Source organism: Delphinus delphis, chromosome 15, assembly GCF_949987515.2.
Source record: "Delphinus delphis chromosome 15, mDelDel1.2, whole genome shotgun sequence".
NCBI lineage: Eukaryota > Metazoa > Chordata > Mammalia > Artiodactyla > Delphinidae > Delphinus > Delphinus delphis.
In genome coordinates, this window is record NC_082697.1 from 40,653,144 (window position 1) to 40,675,784 (window position 22,641).

General features: G+C 36.4%; 2 protein-coding genes across 4 annotated transcripts in view; one reads left to right on the forward strand and one right to left on the reverse strand.

Moving 5' to 3' along the window:
* Nucleotides 1–22,641, forward strand: part of MACROD2 (mono-ADP ribosylhydrolase 2) — a 1,989,932-nt gene that overhangs the window by 316,021 nt on the left and 1,651,270 nt on the right. The window lies entirely within an intron of this gene.
* On the reverse strand, nucleotides 5,395–20,029 carry FLRT3 (fibronectin leucine rich transmembrane protein 3). Of its 3 annotated transcripts, none has more exons than XM_060031257.1 (3): nucleotides 19,726–20,029; nucleotides 11,353–11,558; nucleotides 5,395–9,795 (listed from the first exon to the last, which is right to left on the reverse strand). In XM_060031257.1, exon 3 carries the CDS (start codon nucleotides 9,750–9,752, stop codon nucleotides 7,803–7,805), a length of 1,950 nt encoding a protein of 649 aa, XP_059887240.1. In that variant the 5' UTR covers nucleotides 9,753–9,795; nucleotides 11,353–11,558; nucleotides 19,726–20,029; the 3' UTR covers nucleotides 5,395–7,802. The 3 variants fall into 3 exon arrangements, with proteins under 3 accessions (XP_059887240.1, XP_059887238.1, XP_059887239.1); XM_060031255.1 differs by having other exon boundaries at nucleotides 5,395–11,008; XM_060031256.1 differs by having other exon boundaries at nucleotides 10,797–11,558.

Consider the following 22,641-nt stretch of genomic DNA (forward strand, 5'->3'; position numbering starts at 1 on the left):
ACCAAGCCTGGTGAAAAAACTTCAGTGATCTGGAACTTCCATTCTGGGTTTTAGAAGACACAAAGGGATCATGAGAAGGTGTTGTAGTGACTCAAACATAAAGATTTGTCTGCCAACTCCAAGTTTAAATTTATTGAAAGCTCCAAGAAAGACAAGTGTTATTCTCAGGATAGTTTCCAGCCATTAACTGGTGACCACCAAACGTCATCATTCAGCATCATGGGGCAGAGGTCTGTAAGCCTTGGGAGAAAAATTCACATTTGCGCCATTGAAACGTTTTGAGATTTAATCCTAAAAATGTCTTCTAGTTGTTATACCAGTAAAGTGAAATAATTTTTTTTTATGGACTTGAAACTCCTTTTTAAAGTTATTGAAGAAATATTTCTGCTCACTATTTAAAGAGAGTGTTTAAGAGCTCAAGCTTCAGGAGAAGACAGAATCCTTGTTCTACCACTTGCTAACTATCTAACTTTAAGAAAGATTCTGTTATAGCTCCAGAATATACCTGGCATCTTTCCTTTCTCTCCTCTTACTACCACCATCCTGTTCCATGTTACTCATTCTCCACACAGTGGCTAGTGACTTTATTACAATTGAGATCTGATAGTCTGATCCCCACACATCATTCTTCTCTTCCTCCTTCTCCCCAAACCTCTGTTAACAATCCTCCAGTGGCCTTCTCTTATACTAGAATGAAGTCCAGACTTTTTACCTTGGCCTTGGCCTACCAGACCCTGTAGGAACTGATCCAGGCCTGCTTCGCTGATCTCACCTCTGTCTTGCTCACTGAGCTTGAGCCCCCTGACATTTTTTTCAGTCCCTAAGTTCACTAAACTTCTCAGAACGCTCTACCTCATTCTTCGCGTGGCTGACTCTTTATCCCTTAGGTCTTAGGCTTCTCTTACCACCCAATCTAAATAGGTTTTCATGTTATACTCACTCATGCACCGTGTTTTTCTCTTACATGGCATCTGTCATGATTTTTCACTTTATGTTCATTTGGTTTTTGTCTAATATCTGAATGTCTGCCTCCTCCAACTGTAATCTCCATGTCTTTATGGTTCAGTGCTATATACTCAGACCCAAGCACAATAAATCATTGTTAATATTGAATGAATAAAATATCTAACTCCATAAACTTTCTAAGTATTAATATGCTCATCTGAAAAATACAAATAATCATTCCTACCTGTAAAGTTACTGTATGAATTAAACAAGATTGAAATATATAAAATAGCATTGTGCTTGAACAGTCCTCAACAAATGGCAGTGTCTGCAGCAGTGGCGTGGTCACCAGACATTTGTTAAGCCCACTGTGTGTGTGAGACATTGCTAATGTTTGTAGAACATATTTTTAAAAGATAGGTTTGTTAGACTTTTGTTTCACCTTGTCTTTACTGTTTTATTATTATTAGCATTGGTCTTCACATCTAGGAAATTAAAATGTGGAATTCCAGCAGTGATTCCATGCTTTTTAATGGAACATTGATATAAACTAGCCTCAGCTTTGTAATGCCACAATTATCAGAGCCATGATGTACATTCAAAAGGGTAATTACTTTGGGTAGTAATTTCCTAGACTGCCCTCCCCACCCCCCCAACCAGCTGGCATTGAAAAAGGAGCACTGCTTTTGTGTGTGTACACAGTCTGTAAAACCCCATTATCCCCAACTTCCGCACCCCTGTGGCTGCATACTTCCTTTTGAAGCCTCTTAAAAAAGAAAAAAAAAAAAAACTTTCAAGATAGCCCTAAAATTTATTTTGAATCTCATTTCACCCATATAGTGTAAAAATGAGATGGTGAGTAGGAAGTGGGAGGGGTCTAGAATGTGATTTGCTTACCCCTGGAATTCTATGATGCTTGTGGGAAAGCCTGGTAAAAATTTGCACGGGTGGGTAGAAATACTTCTTCAGAAACACTTTGAGATAAAGTTAGATTTAAATCTGTTTTGATGTTCAAAGAATAGAGGAATGTTAATTTGGTTATTCTAGTTCTTTTTCTTTCATCTGTTCAGAATATCTATACTATTTAGAACAGAGGTTTCCACCGACCTCTCATGACCAACATCCTTTTAAACTGTGATCATCTGCTAGAATCCTAGGTGCAGTGCCCTCCTCTGCTCTCCTTTACTTCTTTGTGTCTCTTTCCATCTGAGGTTTTGACCTCCTCTCTGGCCCATATCCTAACTGCTTCCACTGCGCCCATTTCAGTCCTTTACTTTTGGGTTCTAGCTTCCCATGCTACTCACATTTCTCTTAGCATTCTTTCTACCACCTTGAATTAATTGACGTCTGTTCCCTGAGGATGACACCTTCCCTGTTACCTGTTGCATCTCTTACTGTCACTATTTGATGCAACTAGGGAAGGGGAGGGGTGTGTAATAGAGGTAGGGAGTTTCAAAAAAGTTTTCCCTTCCCCTGAAAGACCTCTTCTTGACTTTGGTTTTTCACCACTATTCAAAGTCCTTTCTTTTGAAATTCTTATTTTATATCGACATCGTCTAATTCCATCATCTTCTCCCTCTTCTTCATCTCTGGGACATTTCCCCATCTTCCTTAGGGCTTGTCTTATAAGCCTTACCTGCATACCAATCCTTTCCCTCTCTCGGAGTGATTGTGTCCTCCTCACTAGTGACTCTTCCAAAACTGCAGCTTCTCAGCCTTTAACTTCAGTCATCTTAGAGTCACAGCCATGACTTGGACCACACCTCTTGTGCATCTCAATTTTCTTCACTTCTGTTAAATATGCTCCCTGTCCTCATTGTAGGTTCCTAACTCTATCTCATTACTGAGGTCAGTAAATATCCTTCCTGGCACTCACTCCTTTTTTATTCCTCTTGATCCTCGACATGACCGACCAAGCGAGATCGCTTCACCTCCAAACTTCTTAAAGAGTAGACTTAATCATTGTTTCTGTTTTCTTTATCTCTCATTATCCTGCCAACATCACACAGGCTTTTTGCCTCCTTACTCTGCTGACACTGCTTCAAAATCCCTGATGGTCTCCTCTTTTTTCATATTCAGTTTCCTCTTCCAAGTCTGTATTCCTGACTACCTTTTTGACATCCTCCTTTTAAAAATGTTTCTAGTTCCTTGATTTCATTATATTTTCTTCTCAAAATGATCTTTCCCCTTTGTGACTCCGTTTTCTTTGTTTGTTTGTTTTTGTATTCCTCTTCCCTCTTCTGTCCCTACAAAGCGTAGGTGTTCCTTTGTCTCTTTTCTCTCTTTCTCTGCTCGCGTTCTGTTGGTGATCTCATCCATCCTCTCAACTTTAATAATAAGCTGTTAGATGTGGATTCCCTTCCTTGATGCCGAAGATCTTACACCCTCATTTCCAACTTCCTGGTAGACATTTCCAGAGGGGTAACATAAAAGTACTTTAAACCTACGGTGATTATAATTTATCATCTAAATTGGGTCACTATGGAAGGCAAAGACAGAACTACTAATAATCAGCCAGTGTAAACCTGTACTGTGCATATGGTCACCTATTCAAACTCATTATGTACAAAATACTCTGACATTTGCTTTTCCAGTATTTTCCATCATTATTAATTGCCTCACCAACATTTTACTTACTCAGGCTGAGAATTATCTTTAATTTTTATTCTTTCTTCAGTTTCCAATTCCTAGAAATTCTACCTTTCATGTATCTTTTGAATTACACCTTTTTTAAAAACCCTATTTCACTGTTCAGGCTCTTATTTCCTCTTGCCTGGAATACTGCATAGACATCTAACTTGTCTTCTTACTCCCAGTTTCTCCTTCTTTTTCCTTCATGCAATATTCTTTATTTCTACAAAATGTCCCTAAAGTATTGATTATTTATGCACCTGCTTAATAACCATTGCCAAAGAATATCATGAAGACTTCTCAGCTTGGAATTTAACACACTTAACACAATATAACAAAGCCTGACATAAAAAAAAAATGTGTCCAGCTTTATTTCCTTCATGGACCCTGTATTTCAGCTGGACTATTGACCTTTCCACAAACACCTCCTAAATCAGTGGTACTCAACCTCAGCAGAAACACCTTTCGAATTAAAAGTATATAAATACTCAAACTTAACCTGGGAGATTTAAATTTAGTAGGTCTGGTTTGCGGCCTGGTTAAATTCATAAAGAGCCTCCCCAAGTGATTCTGACCAAAGCCAGCATCGGGAAGCACTGCAACTGTTTTCCAGTCTCCATGACTTTGTTCACCATTTTCCCTCCATGGCCAGTATCTGTTTTTCTTGCTTTCTCCTTAAATACCATCCTATCTTTCAATACCAGCCCTAGTTTTGTTTTACCTCCTTCATGAGGTCTCCCTTGATCCATCCAGATAGATGTAATTATTTTGTCTGTACTGCAGTCACAGTATAACTTTCACTAGATTATTTGTTTAATGCCTTACAACCTCTAGACAGCACACTTCTTGAAGGCAAAGCTCCTACTATTTTATAATACAGAAACCACTCAGTAAAGGTCATTGGCTGTTGAGATTTTTTTTGTAAAGAACTTTGAAGTTCTTAAGTGATTGATAATCATGAGTTATTTTTTTTTTTGCTAATTTAATCAATAGTCCAAAAGCATAAAGTACAGTAGTTTCAATTCCAACACTATGCTAAATTAAGATTTGCTAATCATGCTAAGTAGGAGAAAGGAATTAGAATTGTAAGTGCCACTACTGTTTTCAGGGGCAGATGAGCTAATCTTAAAGTGAATTCAGTGGTGGATTGGTTCCTTTTTAACACCCACACTTCAGGTGCTTTAAAGCACCTGGGTCTCTTTGGACTCCTCATGAAAACTGTCATGTTGGCATGTACCTATAAAATGTGCTTTACTCAGAAAATGGGGTTAGTAAAGCAGAGTTTTTTACTAGTTCTTTTGGCACAGGGGAATACTTTTAATAAATAGGCCTCACTGAAAGAACACAGTGTTGTTTTTAATAGGGAACGAGAGTGTAAGTGCAGTGATTTAATGCAGTTACAAGTGCCTGCATCCAAAAGCAATTTTTGATTTTTGTCAAACGTTCAGCAGGGGAGTGATTTTTCCCTCATTTTTTTTTGTAGCTTCCCCATTGTATTCTTGTTAAATGTATAAGCTGCATATTCAGGATTGAATTTTTTTTTTCCTACATTTTTCTTTGTTAGTACGTGATCAGTAAAAATTGTGAACATTTAGCTTAGGATAGATGTATATGTATCTGTAATTAATTAATTTTAAGGTGGAGATTTGTGTTTTGTCATTTATTGAAAGTATATATATATTTCAGCAAAGTATTTGGATTTCATAGCAAGCCTAGGTAAAAGAATAAACTTTTACCCTCTCAGTGCTTTCTCTATTTGCTAAATTTGCTTTCTCTATTTGCTTTCTCTATTTGCTAATAAAACATATTTCTGATTTACCCCAGGTAAAATAATTAAAATGCATGTATCAGAACACATAAAATTTTCTGTGCTCATGAAAGGTATACTAACTGGAAAATAGTCTTGGCTTTTGACTTTTTATAAACTCACAGGTGTATAGGGACTTTACGGAACCATCCAGCCCTTTCCCTGACTTCTGGCAGAGCTTGTAGCTAAACTACTCAAAACCTGTGGAAGCAAAGTCAAACTTCCTTCAGAAAATGTTCCCTGTATCCAGTGTTAATCACATTTTCTTTGCTAAGTTATCCCTAGAAAACAACTATCCTTAACAGGAAATCAAAAGAGAAAGTATTGAGAAACATTTGAAGATGGCAAATGAATAAATGAGGTTTCATAGGCAGTTGGAGATATTTGTTAGCAGAGTAGTAGAAGCAGCGATATGTAACAAACCACTGGGAACACATGGCTCACTCTGCTTGACCATAATAGTAGTAACTTGTATTTTGTTGAACATTGTACAGTTTCCAAGCACATTGTCTCATTTAATCCTCACAACAACCCTGTGAGGTGGGTGGTATTAATAGCCCCATTGTATACATAAGGAAACTAAGCTAGGGAGAGTAAATGGTTTGTTTTCACATACCTAGTAAGTGGTAAATCTGGGATATCAGATCCTCTGATGCCAACTCGTACTACCAAAAAGCTATTTTAAAAAATATTAATTTTTCAAAAACCACCTTAAAGTATCAACCAGGACAACAGCAGCGGTGTACAAAGACTGGAAGGTCACAAAACCACTTCTGAAGTTTTCTGTAAGAGTATTCCAAAAGACTGTTAGGATATTCGTTTATGCATGAAACGCTGAACCCTTAAGTAAAATGATACACAAGCTCAAGATATTGCTATTTTTTTTATTTGTAGCCAACATTTATTTTTATGCCTAGAAAAATACAGGGGGGTACTTAGGACTAATGTGCTGGGCAGTTTGCTACTTTAGTGATAGTAACATAATCCCGAAAAAGCAAGCACAATTATTTTGTCCTTTCTTTTGTTTTATTCAGCAATAAGACCACAATTTTTCATATTTAAGGAAGTATGAAAAATTTGTCGAGTTTTAAAAGCTGAATACATGTAGCGTTGGATCAAGGCACATACAAGACTGGCCAAAGGGCGTACAATGCACTTTGGTTTTTTGTTGGGAAAAAAAAAAATCATGGCAACAGAAAAGTGATGAGGTTTTTAAACAAGTAATAGCTCACAATTCAGTAGGAAGCTGGAAAGAAATGTTACATTACAAGTTAATTATGTAATATCTGGAAAACTGTGACAGTAATGGGCAGTATTCTTGATCATTGTGAACGTAAATTGAACGTTTATGTACAGTGTTAAAATGTTTCACATAAACCGGATCTAAGTTTAATTTCTAGTATTCATTTTTCTTTTAAATTCTCATTTAAAGTACTACTTTCTCTTCATTGCTGAGGGGAATTGCTTATGGTTATGCTACCTTTTTAATGTGTGTAAGTTTTTTTTGACATCCTTTATGATAAAAACATCATAAACATGAACAATTGTGTCTTTAGAGTTGACTTTTCAAAAATCAGGATGGTATAGGCAAAACCAGAATGCAATTCTGAGATTTGTGTTCATTACGCTATGCGAGTCTATGTTTTCATGTTTTCTTAAGTACAGATTTCCCCCTAACCTGGAAGCACGCTTACAGTATTGTTTTTGTGAAGTCCTTTATTCTCAAAGCTTTGTTAACAATGGCATTAACAACAGCAGACTTCACACTCCTTTTATGCCAGCTGATGGATTCAGTTCAGAAGATACGTTTACTTTCTTAAGGATATCTAATTTGCTTAGGGTAAAAATGGAGTTATGCAGCAAGTCTGATATTGCCCATTACTTCACATATTTTGATTATTGAATACCACTGGAATACAAATTTAATAATTGGAACATTATTTCATAACTACCTTTTGAAATTTAATTTTTCTCATTCAGCCAGTTTTTTTTTTTTACATTAATACCAAAGTGAAAAATGGCCTGTGCTTATACTACAACGATCTCATGTGAATGCAGTTCTGATTGTTCAACACAGCAAGAAAATTCACTTTCACAGTCAACAAGTCATCTTACTCAGTAGAACACAAAGTAAATGATTTATAACTTCAATATTTGCAAGGAAAATACAGTACAAATTACTAAAAAGTACTAAAATATAGAATTGTGTTCAGGCTTCTCCACTACATCAATCGCAGCAGTAACCTGAAATTTGAAACTTTTAATAAAAAGTTCATAAATATAAATTATATGGCAAATGTACAGTACATTGCTTTTCTCAGTCTCTTTTTCCAGTGTTTTACAGTAGAACAGGGTTCCTACCATCACCTCCCTTAGGTTTAAAAAAACCGAAACACGGTATGCTGCGAGTCCTCCAGCATCATGAGTGTGAGTGATCTGAGTCTGGAATACCACTGTCTCTGTAGCTTCGGTTACTACTACTTTCACTGTGATTGTTTTTGTACAGATTCATTCCGTTAGGAGGAAATATGGTGTGTATTACAAATTCCTCCTTTGACATGGGTTCATTGCTTATCGGTAACATCTGAAAAGAAGTCTCCCTGATTTCCAGGATGGAGTTGTCCTTCTTGGTGCCAGCTTCCGCATAGTCATCCTTTCTTCTCTTCCCTTTGCTGTACGCACAGTTCCTTGAGAAGAGTGATCCATTCCTATGAACATACCAGCACACTAAAGCGAGAAGGGCGATGGTCACCAGGGCCACAGCCCCACCAATGATGGCAGCCAATGGTAAATTGGGGTTTTTGTAAGGTTCTTTCTCTTGCTCTCGATTAAGGGTGGTTGTAGGGTTGTACATTCGAAGGGGTGCGGTTTCAGTCTCAATACAAACAGGAGTTTCATCAAATAGGTAGAGGTTACTGGTTTCCATGGGAACCATGCAGACTCGATAGGGTGAATCAGGCTCCAGGGCTGTGACCAAGTATTCACTGCGTTCTCCTGTTACAATTGTTTCCGTTATAGATCCAAACGCTGGGCTGTGACCCAGTTTGAGCCAGCTGAGTCTTAAAGCAGTCATAGGTAGGACAAGTTTCCAAGAGATATGAATTGTGTCGGAGGTGACAGCTTTCACAGTAATGATAATTGTTTTTCTTGCTGGATTCCCCGTGGTTCGCTGATCCTTAGTGAGTTTGGGGTTCTTCATGTCTGGTTGTTTGGTCACTGGAGCTGGCCACTGTCCTTGAGCAGGATGCACTGTGTTGGGTGTTGCAGTGGTTGTCTGAATGGTGCTTACAACTGCGCTGTCCTTACAATCAAACAGTTCCACATTGAGGTCCTTGATAGCCATTCCCCGAACCTTTTCGGGGGCTTGGCACATGAGTCCACGCACATTGACCTTCACAGGTAGTGATTGTAACCAGTCACGCACCCATTTCATCTTGCACCCACAATACCACGGATTGTTGCGAAGAATCAATTGGGTTATGTTGTCCAAATCATCAAAGATACCCTGAGGTAAATTACTTAGGTTGTTGTTGGACATATCAAGTCGATACAGCTGCCTTAGATAAGAAAAAGCATTTGGGGGCACCCGATTGATATGGTTATCTTGAAGATAAAGCTTCCTCAGGTTTGTGCCTGGGAGGTTTACTGGTGCAGCAGTCAGGGAATTCCGTACCAGTGACAGTTCCGTTAAGTTGACTAGGTTGAAGAAAACTTTATCACCTAAACCGTGGTTGTTCAGCAGGTTTCCATCCAAAACCAGGCGTTTTAGGCTAGTGAGACCTTGAAGAGATGGTGATGAGATGGTGGATATGCGATTATCATCCAAGCGGAGTTCTTCTATAGTCCTGGGCAAACCCCAGGGGATTGTGCTAAGATGATTACGGGACAGGAAAAGCAGCCGGAGATAGTTACTGTCTCGGAATGCCCCCTCTTCAATGCTAACAGCTGAGACGGAGTTATCATCTAAATGTAATTCTTCCAGATAGGGGATTTTTGAAAGCGAATCATAAGTGATAGTCCTTATATTATTTTCTTGCAGATGTAACTCTTTTACGTACTTTGGTAGGTTGGTAGGAAATTCATCTAAACTGTTGTGATATAGGTATATTCTTTCTACTTTCAGCAAGTTTTTCAAATCTGAAGGAATCCCAGCATTATTTATTTGGTTGTTCTGAAGGTAGAGAGTTGTAGCATCCTCTGGTATTCCTGTTGGAATGGATGTCAGAAAGCGATCATTACAGTAAATGAAACCGGCATCACAGCGGCACACAGATGGACAGGATTTAGCCATAACTGATAGTGGTGCCACCTGGAGGAACAGCCCAATTTTAGCCCCGATGAGGAAGATGCTCCAGGCTGGGCTGATCATGGTCAGCAGTGTTGAGGTCTTTATACAAGGTAGTTTCAGAGCCCTAAAATGGAGTGAGTTAAAAAAAAAAAGACAGAAAACCATCAGGCCAGCGTATTTAAAATGGTATTTGAAATAGATATGGAAACTGCAACATCTATAATCACTTTTATTAGGTAATTTTTTTTTTTTTGGCATGCTTAGGTTTTATTGCTAGCTAACAACGAACACAATCACATAATCTTTTTACTTTAAATGTTTCTGGTATTAAGTATTATGTCCCAAATCTATCTGACTTTGAAATGTTAAATATAATTAGTTTTATTGAATATTCTAAAGCATTTTCATAATACTTTATATCAGTTTTGTAGCCAGTCATTGACCAAGCTAGTCAGATTTCTAATTTTTTCTTAATATTCATAATGAATTGACACATATGAATATGATTTGTTATATTTAAAGATAATAATGTTACTGTTCTTAACGAAAATTTTATATCTGCTTTCTATTACGTAGACTGCACAACTGTAGAATTTGTAGTCAAAAAAATCTATTCTCTTACTATTCAGGAATAGTTACAAATATCTTGAGATCCTGAATCCCAGTAAAGCCAAGTGTTTGCTTTGATTATTAATGTTATTTTTCTTTGATTATTAATATTAAACGTGAGATAGGTATTTCTAGCAAGAAAATCAGAAGGAATCTTTTTCATTTACTTTAGGGAAGGAAAGATATACAGCTAATACATCTAGCTAATCTAAGTGGCAAATTCCATTTCATGTTAAGCTAGCTCTTTCTTTCTCCCATTTTATTGTATGTTTTGTACTACATGGTTTAATGGCTTTATGAACATTTTTCATTACATTCTATCTCATAACATGTTTTCACAATGCATTTATCTTTCTTCAAGTTCTAATCTAAAATATTATTCAACATTCTCCATGGCTGGAGAATTATAGATTTGTACTGATCTATTGTGTGATATAATTTCTTCAGCACCTTTAGGTATTAATTAGCCTTTATAATTTCAGGCATGAAAATAAAAGACTTTAATATTTTTCCTACCTTATTGAACGATGTGGGTAAATTTTGCGTGAGTGAAAATCCAATGCGCATATATTATTTTCCTGGTGAGGGGCTGGGACTTATAAACTCTTGTTTAGTCCTTGGAAATATTCTTCACTGTTTATTCAAGTAATCCTATGCCGCACACACCTCCAGATCAGGCTTGCTGTTGTCAATGAACATTCCAGCTGCGGTTCAGCATGGTGGGCAAGCTTATTAAAGTGGGGACCAGAAACAATTCAGTTTCCTGTTACTATGTAGAACACATGGTTTCCTATGTTTTTTTTTTTTTCCTTTCTTATAGAGTTTCTGTGTGAAGGTTCCTTTTGTGTAGCTTAATTCCCTTAGTGGAAACTGCTCTCTTTGAAATTCTTATTGGCTCTTCTGTGCAATGTGGTCAGAGATAGTAACTTCAGATCCTCATGAAGAAAGCCATTCATGATGCTAAGACCTGTATAGTAATAGGTTTTCAGGCAGTTACCCCCCACCTCTATTCCCATCCAGAATTATCCAAGTATAAACTTTGTACAGTAGCTACATCCTGAGGTGTGATTACCTGCTGTGAAATAGCTATTTCCAGCTTTTGCTTCTTGCTGCTTTCTCAGAATAGCTGGTGCAGTCACAGGTTATGAAAGAACAGGTATTCTTTCAAGAGGTAAAAAAAAACTTAATTCAAATATTCTTCATGGGGAAAAAAAAAGGAAGCATACTAGATTTCCTTTATGTTTCTGTTCCTTGAAATACACTGGGTCTGAGCATCTCCTGTGAAAGTAAAATGTTTTAATGAACTATTAACAATGAACATTAACACACTAGAGAAATTTCCTAGAAATTTAACTTCACTTCTTTCTTTAAGCAACACATCTTTCGTCATAGTAGTTGTTGCAAAGGGATAAGATGACCTCTTTGTCTTTTACTTCCCATTTATATAAATAAAGTGGAAGCCAAAGTTGAGATTGTCACCAAATAGATAATTTCTATTGTTAACTGATTGTTCAACAAATCAGAAGCAAAGCTTCATTCAAGAGGCAGTAAGCCCCTTCCATGGATTTTGAATTCAGGTCAGACCAGTCTTTAAAAATTCACTTTTAAATCTTAGATAGAAAATAATAAAATGTTTAAAAAGAAAACAAGTACACATCAAAGAGGTGAACAAAGACATAACAAGGATTTTTGACAGAAATGCCATGGTAACATTTTAGACATTTCTGAACATAGTTTTACAAAGCCATACAATCTACAATTTAAAGAGTTGAAAAGGGTTTGCTTTAGAAGCAAATCTTTTGATTTGCCCAGTGCCCTGTTTAATTCTTCCTGCAGGCCTCAATTTTCCCAATTGCAGAATGTGGACACTATGACCTTCCTCCTTAGAGGTGTTTTTAAGGGCTAGTTGATGATCTTGAAACTCAAGTTACTCAGGTATTGTTGGCCAAAAGGCAGCACAGAAGTTCAAGTCATAGTATTTTTTTCAGGAGAATACAATTTTTAGCAAACTGAACTTGAGAAACTGTATTTGGGACAGAAAGGAAGCCATTTCAATGTCTCCTTGTAATGACCGTTAGGAAAGCATATCAAAAGCTGACAAGGCATTTCTCTCTAGGTTCAGACAGCAACATGCCAATCTCCAATGACTTGTCTTTTTCACTTCTGAAAGGGCTTAAGGCTTTACCAAAGAGACTCAAGATTTTAATGATGACTGCTTTGTTCATTATCTAATATGCATGACAGTTTTTGGGGGTGGACAGGGGAGGTGGGTAGGATCAGTATCTGTTATGCAAAGTCACCCACTCAGGGGCTTTCTATACAAGTAGGGTTCATTAAGGTATCATGGAAATATTTGACCCTGAAAGTAAAAGCAATTTGCTTCTCCCCCAGTAATTACCTAGCATCCAACAAGGATAGCATCTGTTCCAGAATTCAAACACTACTGAAAGTGAATGTTAAATAAGGCCAAAATTTGTGTTTCTGGTTCTCTTTGAAAGTTTGATTTCTTTTAGTTTGTCACCAGATATCAACACTAATAGACTGCATTAACAGAAGAAAACTGAAAAAAAATTACAGATACATTTAATTTATTATTTAGGCAACTTGAAATCAAAATAGCAGTTAGCAGATGGATAAAGTAGTCTCTAGTGAATATTGCAAAGTGCCCACAAAGGAAAGTTTAAGTGATTTATTGTTTAATGTGAGGTTTTACAGTGATGCCTTTAGGGTTTTGCTCATTATTGTTGAATTTCAGTGGAGTATTTTCTTGAAAACTGTTACACTTTCTTGGTATGTGAAAATGGAAAAGCAAGCTGTGAAGTTATAATTACAATTTTACTTTAAAAAGTATCTTCTGTAAATGTTTTCTAAGCTTGAAAATTATTCAACATATAAAGTAATTGGGTAAATTTAAGAAAAAATTTAAAGCAATTTAAAAAACAGTTACTTTTGTTGAACTGCATTAAAAACTAATCAAAACCATTATAAAAATCACAGGTGAGAACCTGCTTAAAATGTTGCCAATAGCTGGCCATTTCTCATACACCAGGACATACTCTAAAGTTGAAAAGATTAATCTGACGAATGGGAATTTAAAAATCGTCGGTCAGCCTAGAGTATGTGCAAGGGGATGATCATAATGATAACCAGAGCTAAAGCTTGTAGCTGAGCTGTAAGTATTTCACCAATTCAAGCTCCAAGAATATGTATTGATTTTCACATTTTTAGCCCAGAGAAAGAAAAAATATTCTAAATTGGTGTGAAAAGAAGGAAGATTAATTTGTTTATTTTTCTGTTTTACATTTGTGAAACTGCTTCCTCTGCTCTATTTGATATGCAAACTCACATTGCCATTAATACAATAGTGGTAATAATGTGGGATTAACAGAAAGCCTGAAATCTCATTAAATTCTTGGAAAATGCCATTCTTTTCTCCCCAGACTGCGTTAAAACAAAAGGCAAAAATATAAAGCATGTTTCTCTGGAGAGAAGGATACTCTTTGAAAAATGAAGCTTCCTTCACAAGTTCTTACTCCCTTTACTTAAGCTCAAACAGTTCAATGCATGCTTGATTGTGTTTTATATCTTATATTTTATATCTTCTCCTGACTTTTTATATTTAAAACCTATAGTGCTACAGAGTTTTGTTTTATTTTGCATATTAGAGGCCGTAATGGTCTCTCCATCTAAAATAGGTGATCCAGCCCCCATGCTTACACTTCCCTCTTTCCGAGCTGGCTCTACATATTCACGCACATAAAGACATTGTAGTTGAATGTGACTGATGAAAAGAAAAATGATCCCCACTGGCATGGACACTGTGGCCTGGTTTCCACAACATTGACTTCAGAGCCTTTATGTCTGCATAGGCTTGAAAGAGGCCATTACTTCTGAACAAAAAGGAATCGATCTTTTAGAAAAATATTGTTAATGGGGTAACTTGGGGGGAAACATAAATGGAGCCCTGGTTATTTAAAGGAATGTTTAAAATTTTTTTTAAATTGTATCATTGCTTCAGTATATAGCATGTAGAACTGTAGCAAAAAGAAGAAAAACATAATCGCCTCACTGGTAAATCAGATTTTTAATATGGATTTTCCTATTCAGTTTATCTTTATAAATAAAAATTGTGGATTTTTAAAAATGCATTTATAATGTAATCACATCTGCAAGAAGCCTCCAATTGATTTCCATGATATACTTAAAAGAATGTGAATAGATAAAGATGCTATCATTTTGAGATAGTTTAAGAAAACTAACATAATTGAAGAAGTTGTATCTGAATAGAAAACTGGTATTTAAATAAAGTCAAGAACTTGAGGTAATCTACATGTTTATATGAGTCCTTCTTTGCTACTACAATATTTTGGAGGTGGGAATGTTTGAGATGACAAGGTATTTCTCATGCTTTGAACACCTAGATTAAGATTATATGTTGATAGTGCTAACTTCCTAAATCCTTTATTTGCTCCCTTTGATTTAAATGGACTTTGATTTGAAATCATTGCTCATTTAAAAAAAATCTTAAATCGAGTATAGAGTTTTGAGTTTTCGTTTCTTTTTAATGCTTTGCCTCACATCAGGTTCTCTTAACTCTCTGGGAAACTTTTAAAAATATTAAATCTAAAAGTAGAAAGGCATGTAGAACTCTTAATCGAAGTTAATTGCATTATTATTTTGAGTAAAACCTTGAGATTGAAGAAAACGTATGCTTACTCAAATTTATCCAAGTCTGTGAATATTTCTAGGTAAACTGGAATTTATACAATCATAATTTGGAGTATTAGGAAAGTAATTTATTCATGAAGGTTTAAATTGCTGCTAGAAAGCTCAACAAAATGATCAACCTATGAATGCTAAGTCTTTGTAATGACAAATGATATTTCAAATAAACTACGTGGATGGTTAAACTGAAAAACTGGAGTACATCAGGTTAGTTGATAGTGACAGCAAAATGCTTTCTAAGCAGCCTGTCTGGTAGTTAAATTTTCCACGATCATCAGATTTCAGGAAAGTTCCAATTCTTTTGTTTAATGCCAGGCAAGCAGAAGGACCTCTAACTCTCCTCTTGAGAGTCATGAAGTCTGAAGGGTTTGCTGAGAGGCAGAGAAGCAAGTGTGCCTTTCCTTACGTAGTTTTATCCAGACTATTTTCTGGCCTGTAAGGTTTGTTTCATTTATGCAAATAGGGGATGAAAGTTCCAAAGCAAAGTATTTTTACTTTCTCCTTTTATGTTACTGGTTCTTTTCCCCAATAGGTTTGTGATAAATGAATCTAATTCTGCTTCATTTGTTTTGGCTTATAAAGTTAAACTGAGCATCCTTAAAACAAAAAGGCAAACTGGGATGTTATCTTTCATCATATTGAAGGCTGCTTCCTTTATGATATTAAGCCAGACTAAATGAGTTAGAAAACCATGGCTTATAAGAATGAATAAGATATTAATTTAGAGGTTGGTAAAGGTGAGCAGTAGAGAGCTTGGGGCAGAGGACAAGCTTTAAGTTTGCATTGACTTTTAAGCAATTGCAATTAAAACTATGCTTATCTTTGTTAAACCACATTTTCCCACTGCAAACTTGAAATGCCTTTTTCAGTGTTGTTAGTACAATTTGGTTGATATGCTTTAAATTTCTAATATTCAAGTTTCCATACTCTAGTAGAACAAATATTTGGGTCTACTGTGTGCCAAGCACTGGGCTGGATGATAACATCCATAATCATAAAAAACACCTTGTTTTTTTCATGTCAGAGTTGAGTATTGTTGATTTAAACCAAATGAAGAGGAAGAAAATCATCAACACATAAACTGATCAATCCACAGTCCAGTGGCACACTTTGAAAATGGTGTTTAACCAAATGTGGTCTCTGGGTTTTCTTTTCAAAGTTGCCACGGTAACTTGTGCACGTGAAAAGTGAAAGAATAAAGAACAAAAGCTGTCATTGTCTCATCAAGAGAGAGCAATTTCTCCTTTCTCTCATTTAAGCAGACTAATACCTGGAGAGAGCTTTTTATACATTCCTGACACTTGATTTGGGGGCTAGGAAAAGAGATTATGCATATGTTAAACAAATGAAACTTTAGCTGCTGCTTAGATTACATTTCGTTCTTTTTTACTTAAAATCTGTTTTCTCTGGTGTTCTTGTCAACAGACAAGTCAAAGTCCTGAAACCTGCTGTCCTATGCAATATAAACATGGCTTTCAGACTGTTTTTTAGTGTGATGGTTTACCAAATTTCGCGATGTTGATCTGCATTCTGAAACTGGCAAATGCTTTCTGAAATGTATATTCCTATTTCGGTTCTTCAGCGGCAGAAGGCTTTTTCCAGAAGACATTTATTTACAAACCATCTCCTGGATGGAAATTTGTTTGTTGACTTGTGATAAGTTTTTGAAATGGTGGAATGTTAGAAAGAGTCGAGAAAAGGCCCTTTTAATGCTCTGAAGAGAAAAAGGCACTTTGGAGAATTAATACTGCTTAGAGATTTACTGTAGAGTTTTTGCCCACTGGGGGGTGGTACACTCTACCAGAACACTGCTTTCAGAAGCCCTAAGTCAGATGTTGGCTGCTGCCAGCCAGTTTTCCTCTGGTTTAATTACAACAAAGCCTCCCGTTGAGAAGAACAGTAAAGGCCTCTGGGGCAAAAGGTGGGGGTAGGAGGCAAGGGGGACTGAGGAGAAAAGGAGGGAAGAAGTTACAGGCTTTGAAAAATTTACTGAATCTTATTTCCCTCGTTGACTTCATTTATAGTGGTCTTCATTTGACTGTCAACAATTATTTATAATGCTATTAAAATAAACTGGTTGAATAAAAGAATATTTAAGGGGGTTTAATCAAAATTTTTAAGTTAGTCTTGGATCTTGGCATTAAACACATTCTTTGTTATGTAGCCCACCCACCTTAAAAATAGGGGGAAAAGTTAAGATCCACTGAAATGGCAGTTTTAAACCAATTTTTTTTTCTAATGACCAGATTTAATTTAATGTTGGTATGAACATTTGGCATATCTAGAATAAAAGCATAAAGAAGCATTCATATGACATTAATACAAGGCAAGTTCTCTGCTACTGATTTTTGTAGGGTTTAAAATTGTTCAAAATAATTCAGAAAGAAGAGGAAGCCCTAGTGTGTGTGGCCAAGAAAAGCAGAGACAAATCTCTCTGCAGTGCACTTGCATGTTTAAAGATGAAAATTGTATTTTTCATCTGGAGACACTGAGTGTTCATTAGGGTCTTGTGTCCCTAGGCAGGAGGTGCTGAATGTAATTGGAGTTTCTATTTGATTGGGCAATATAGTCTAGAGAAGAAACTGGGGTAAAGATAATTAATAGCTTGCTAACAAAGTCTGACAGCCACAAGATTTCAACCAAATTTATTTCACACCGCTTCATTTAGCTCTGAAAAAGTTTCGATGGAATTGGAGGCTCCTTAATTAACACTTGAAAGCAAAAGAAACATACCTTCTATTTTACTGCCACATTCAGTTATGACAAATTTTCTTACTGTTTTTCTTCTTTTTGTAAAAACTTTACTTGCTGCCCAGTTATATATTCCACAAACGTTAATGTTTAGGAAGTGTTTAATTGGGCATTTTGAACCTAACCATAATTGAGTTAAAATGGGGGGGGGAATGAAAAGCTCAATTAATAACTGATAGTATTATACAGCCTAATTAATAACTGATAGTATTATACACAATATTAATGAATTCATTATGTTTATTCATTCAATAATATCTTTTCTGATCCTTGGACTAGATATATTTTTGGCAGTGCCCTATTTAAAAAAGAAATTAGACGTGCTTTTCCTACTTAAAATACATGCAATCATGTTTTTGTAACGCTGTTTTTTATTTCAGGCTAATATACGTATGTATTTGTGTATGTGTGTGTATATGTTGTGTATACACACACATATATCTGCCAACTAAGTGGCATATCTCTGATTTAATCTTCTTATAGATTAAAACCTGGCATATTATCATTAATATTGGTAGTAGCGGTAATATTAATATTTTGTAGTACTTTTAAAAGGTTCATTTCTTTCTTTACTCATTTCAAGAGAGATGGGTATCTGTCATATGTCACTTTGGGGCAGACATAAGTGGTCCTATCTGAAAACAGACAAATTCATTCTTTATGTTTATGCTGGTCAGGATATTCCTATGTTGTCGGGGATAAATGAAAGGCATTGCTACAGCTGAAGCACTTTTCTAGTGGCTTTATTCATGTTGTTTCCAGCTATAACGAAGGAACATATGTGTGCATTTTAGAGCAGATAGATTTATTAAGAAAATTTAAAATAGTTAATTGTTAAAACCATTGGAGAATTTGGTCCCATGATTGGCAATATCAAGGCTTTTAAAAAATCTTTTAAATTCTCAATAAATAAATAACAATCAAACCCCCAGATATTGAGAAAATGTAGGCCTGTTGTACTTTTTACCTCTATGCAACCATTTTCTTTCAGATCTAATTCACTGAAAAAAAATTTTCTTGAGAAGATACATTTAACTACTTTTGGAAAGCTTTGTTGTATAAAAATATTTCTTTCAATATAAGATTTTCCCATTATAAGTTGCAAGTGAATGGATACTCTGCATATCCCACTTGATGAGGGCTCTACTCATTTTTTACCCCCTGCCACACTGAAATCCCTGCATACATCAGGCTTAACTTCCAGGCTGAGCTTTGTTAGTTTTTCTGAGTAGACTTTGCCAATTACTATGCTAGTCACATACTACATTTGCCCAAGCAATGGATTTTTGGCGTTCTTCTGGAGAGGGGATATGGTTTGTAAGAGAGTCTCCCCCTCCTCGGAGTTGAGTTCACTAGTTGAGATTTGCAAGCCTGAAATGCTTGAAGCAGCTCTGGCAGGATAGCAGTGCAAGCTTTAAAATCTAGGTGTAGCTGTTAATCCTTCCAGAGGCACATAAGTCTCCAGGAGTAGCTGGGCTAGCTGTGAGCAAGATGTATGCTTTTCATGTACTGCGTACTTATGGGCTGAGGGATTATTGATTTTCTTTCACAGTTGTAAAAGCAGCAATTGGTGATCATACCACACATACAGTACACACCAAGTTAGCAAGACCTTTCGCTTTCCTCTCTGTGAAAAAATCTGCCTCGTACTCTTTAACATCTAACATTTAACTTTCCAACTTAATGTTTTCTATAAGGCTCTTTTCAAATAGCAATGACACGAGACAGAAAATAGCCATTTATCATTAGTTTTTTTTTAATGAAAGAAAGGTTTCAAGAAACTTCTTGCATTTGGCTGTAACAGTCCAATTTTTCCTTGCTGGCTTGCACGCACATACATTGCTCGTCCTGGTGACAGAGCAAACGTTCGTATTTGGATGCCTCATGATACCAAGTCATTTCTTTCTAGAGAGTAAAACCAAGCAAACTTTCTGGGACAATCATTAGGAAAAACATGGGAAACACTTACCGGGAAGGCGAGAAAAAGCAATCCCATATGTTCTGCCGTTCTAGCTGTAATTCCACTGCCTGGGAATTGGAGTAATAACCCTCCCCCTCTGCCCAGCTCGGCGTCCAGTCCACACAAAGCCAATGGCAGCTGCAGGCTGAGCTGGTCCTGTTCAGATCACGCCTCCACTGAGGAGCGAGCAAGGGACAGCATTCCAGTTTACTGCACAGCCCACCTCCAAGTCTGAAGTTAAAGCTTCACCTCGCAGTGGTTGAAGAAGGGGGTGATGTCATAGATGGGCAGGACTTCGCCAAGCTCTCGTTCAGTGAGGTAACTGGGTGATCAGACAGATGAGCTTTGCCATCGCTAGAGGGAGTGAGAGCAGCCAGAATGAGGCGCTCAGCCTGCCGAGGCCAGGATGCCATTCAGTTGGTAGGCAGCCCTTTGGAATCGCAACCTTTTCTGAAGTTTACTACAACAGGGGAGTGGTAGGAAGCTTATAAAAAATACAAGACGGTTAGAAGGCTATTTATAAGATTACAATAGAAAGACACTGGTTCTTTTTATTTTTAAGCCATCTGTATTAAAAAGAAGTTAAGCAAAATCATATTATTTTCATTTTTGACTAGTTACAATAATGTTATAATTGTGAAGGCTAGTAACCCCAGCAGTGAATATTTATTTGAGAAATGAACAGAAAGCAGCTTCAAATAAATAACTGATTTATTTAAGGGAAGGGAACAGGAATGCCAAAAGGTTAAAAAAAAAAAAGGTAACCAGTTCTTTTTCCTGGAGGTAATAAGTTATTGTTTTATATGTATTTATTTTAAGAAGTGAAAGTATTTTTCATATACTCCCACTATTTGTCCATCTTCTTTAGAACCTAGTAGATAGTAGGTTTTTTGTATTTAAGGCATCCTCCCTAAAACAAAAAGGTTTTGAAAAATTAAATAGAGTATTTTCCTTTCTGATACGTTTTTGCTCTGAACATGAGTTGAGATACAAACATCTTAAGAAGAAAGAAACTGTTCAGGGGTAGTTTTGCTTGTATTTAAGTTATTGTATTTTAATTTATGTATATGAATAAACACTGGACAGTGGAAGACATAGACATTTATAGTGTCTGTGTCTAATCAGCAGAATTATAGACTTTATTTTCAATTATGATTTTCATAGACTGGTTTCTGCTATTCGGTCAACAAATGCTTTAGGCTCATAAGTTTTCCACTAAGTGCGTTTCACTTTTTAATATTATTGGGAAGAATTTTGCTTTTATATTTACCTGGAGGGCAATTTCCTTAAACTAATGTTATTTGTTTTATTCTTAGAGGTTCACAGCATTCTCCTTCCTACTTTTAAAAAGTTTCTGAGTGTTTCTGAAGGAGGCCAGCTAATTGTCTTTCCCAGGAGTATTTGATTATGGTCTCTTCATTAGCTTCATTTAGTTTATCTATTTACATGTTTCTCTGATAGCAGTTTGACCTTCTGAGTTCCTCTCCAAGAATGAATGATATCACAGTAGAAGGTGAACTCTTGATAAGAGGTATACTGACCCCTATTGTTCTATGATTGCACTTTTATTGGCCTCTGAGGGTGGACCCATTAAATACAGGAGTTTTAGAATTCTAATGTCTGTTGAAAAGCCAACTTCTTAGAAATGTTAGGTAGCAAAAGTTGAACTGAGATGCAGCTGCTGGAGTTTTGGAGGAAAGGGAGGTGGGACGAACAGATAATCTCTCAGTTAAAGGGTGGATTTTCTTCCTGTTACTGCAAAATAAACACATGGATTAAATTGTTTTATGAAAGCATTCTTTCTAGAAGCTATTTTCAGTTGGGAGTTGATTATATTTAAAAAGAACTTTTTGCCTGGCCAAATTCCTATGGGCTTATATCAATATTTAATCAGTTTTGTCTCCATTCAGGCAGACCTTAAACAGAAAAGAAAGATAAATGGACAATTTTGGTTATCAGTATCTAAAAGAAGGTATATTGGCCTGGGAGTTAGGAGTTCTGAGGTTTCCATTCCCTAGCCTGCCATGACTTCATATTATCTGCTCTGGGGTTTGGTTTCACCACATGGCAAATAAAGGCAGCAGGAACTTACCGAATGCCAATTATGTATTGTTGCTTTCTTTCTTTCTTTTTTTTTTTTAAGTTGTGGATTAAAATATAGAAGAAGGCAAGAGATTATGAAAAATGTGATCTGTACTAGAGGTGCTAACTTTGGAGGCAAACTCTTGAGATAGCTCCTATCAGCCCACCCTGTCCAAAAATATATACTCTTTTGCTGCTTCCGTTTGTTTTTGTTTTTGTTCTTGTTTTTACTTCTTCCTCTTATCAACTGTCTGAAATTCTGCCAGTTGGAGGCGAACTTATAATAATATGTACATTTTTTTGCAATAAAATGGACCGCCTCTGAAAAGATTGAGTTACCCTGAGTTAATTCAGATTGCTTTCCTCCTTTGTTACCTAAGGGAGATTACCTACAATAAGGGGATGGCTGTCCTGGTAGGAGGGGAAGGAAGGCAGACAGTTTTCAGTGAGAAGCCCTTTAGGCTGTGACAGGAATGGGGGCCCTGATTCTTACAGCAGAGAGAACTCAGCTCTTAGTGGAGGAACCCACCTGTGTAGACTAATGTTTAAGAGCATGTCCTTCACAGTCTAGCATACCTGGGCTCCATCTTGGCTTTGCCACATGACTATAGACAAATTACTAAATATTTCTGAAATTGTTAGCTCAGTACCTGACTCATAGTAAGTACCAAAGGAATGGTAACTGCCTCTATTAAGATGAGGGCATCTGAGCATTTGAAAAAAGGAGACATTAAGAAGTGGTAAAAGAATGCACAAAGGGAAGTCAGAGAGGACCAATGACAGATTTTTTCACACTCTTGTTGTTCAATAGCCAGGAAATGAGGGAGGAGGTAGGCAAATAGG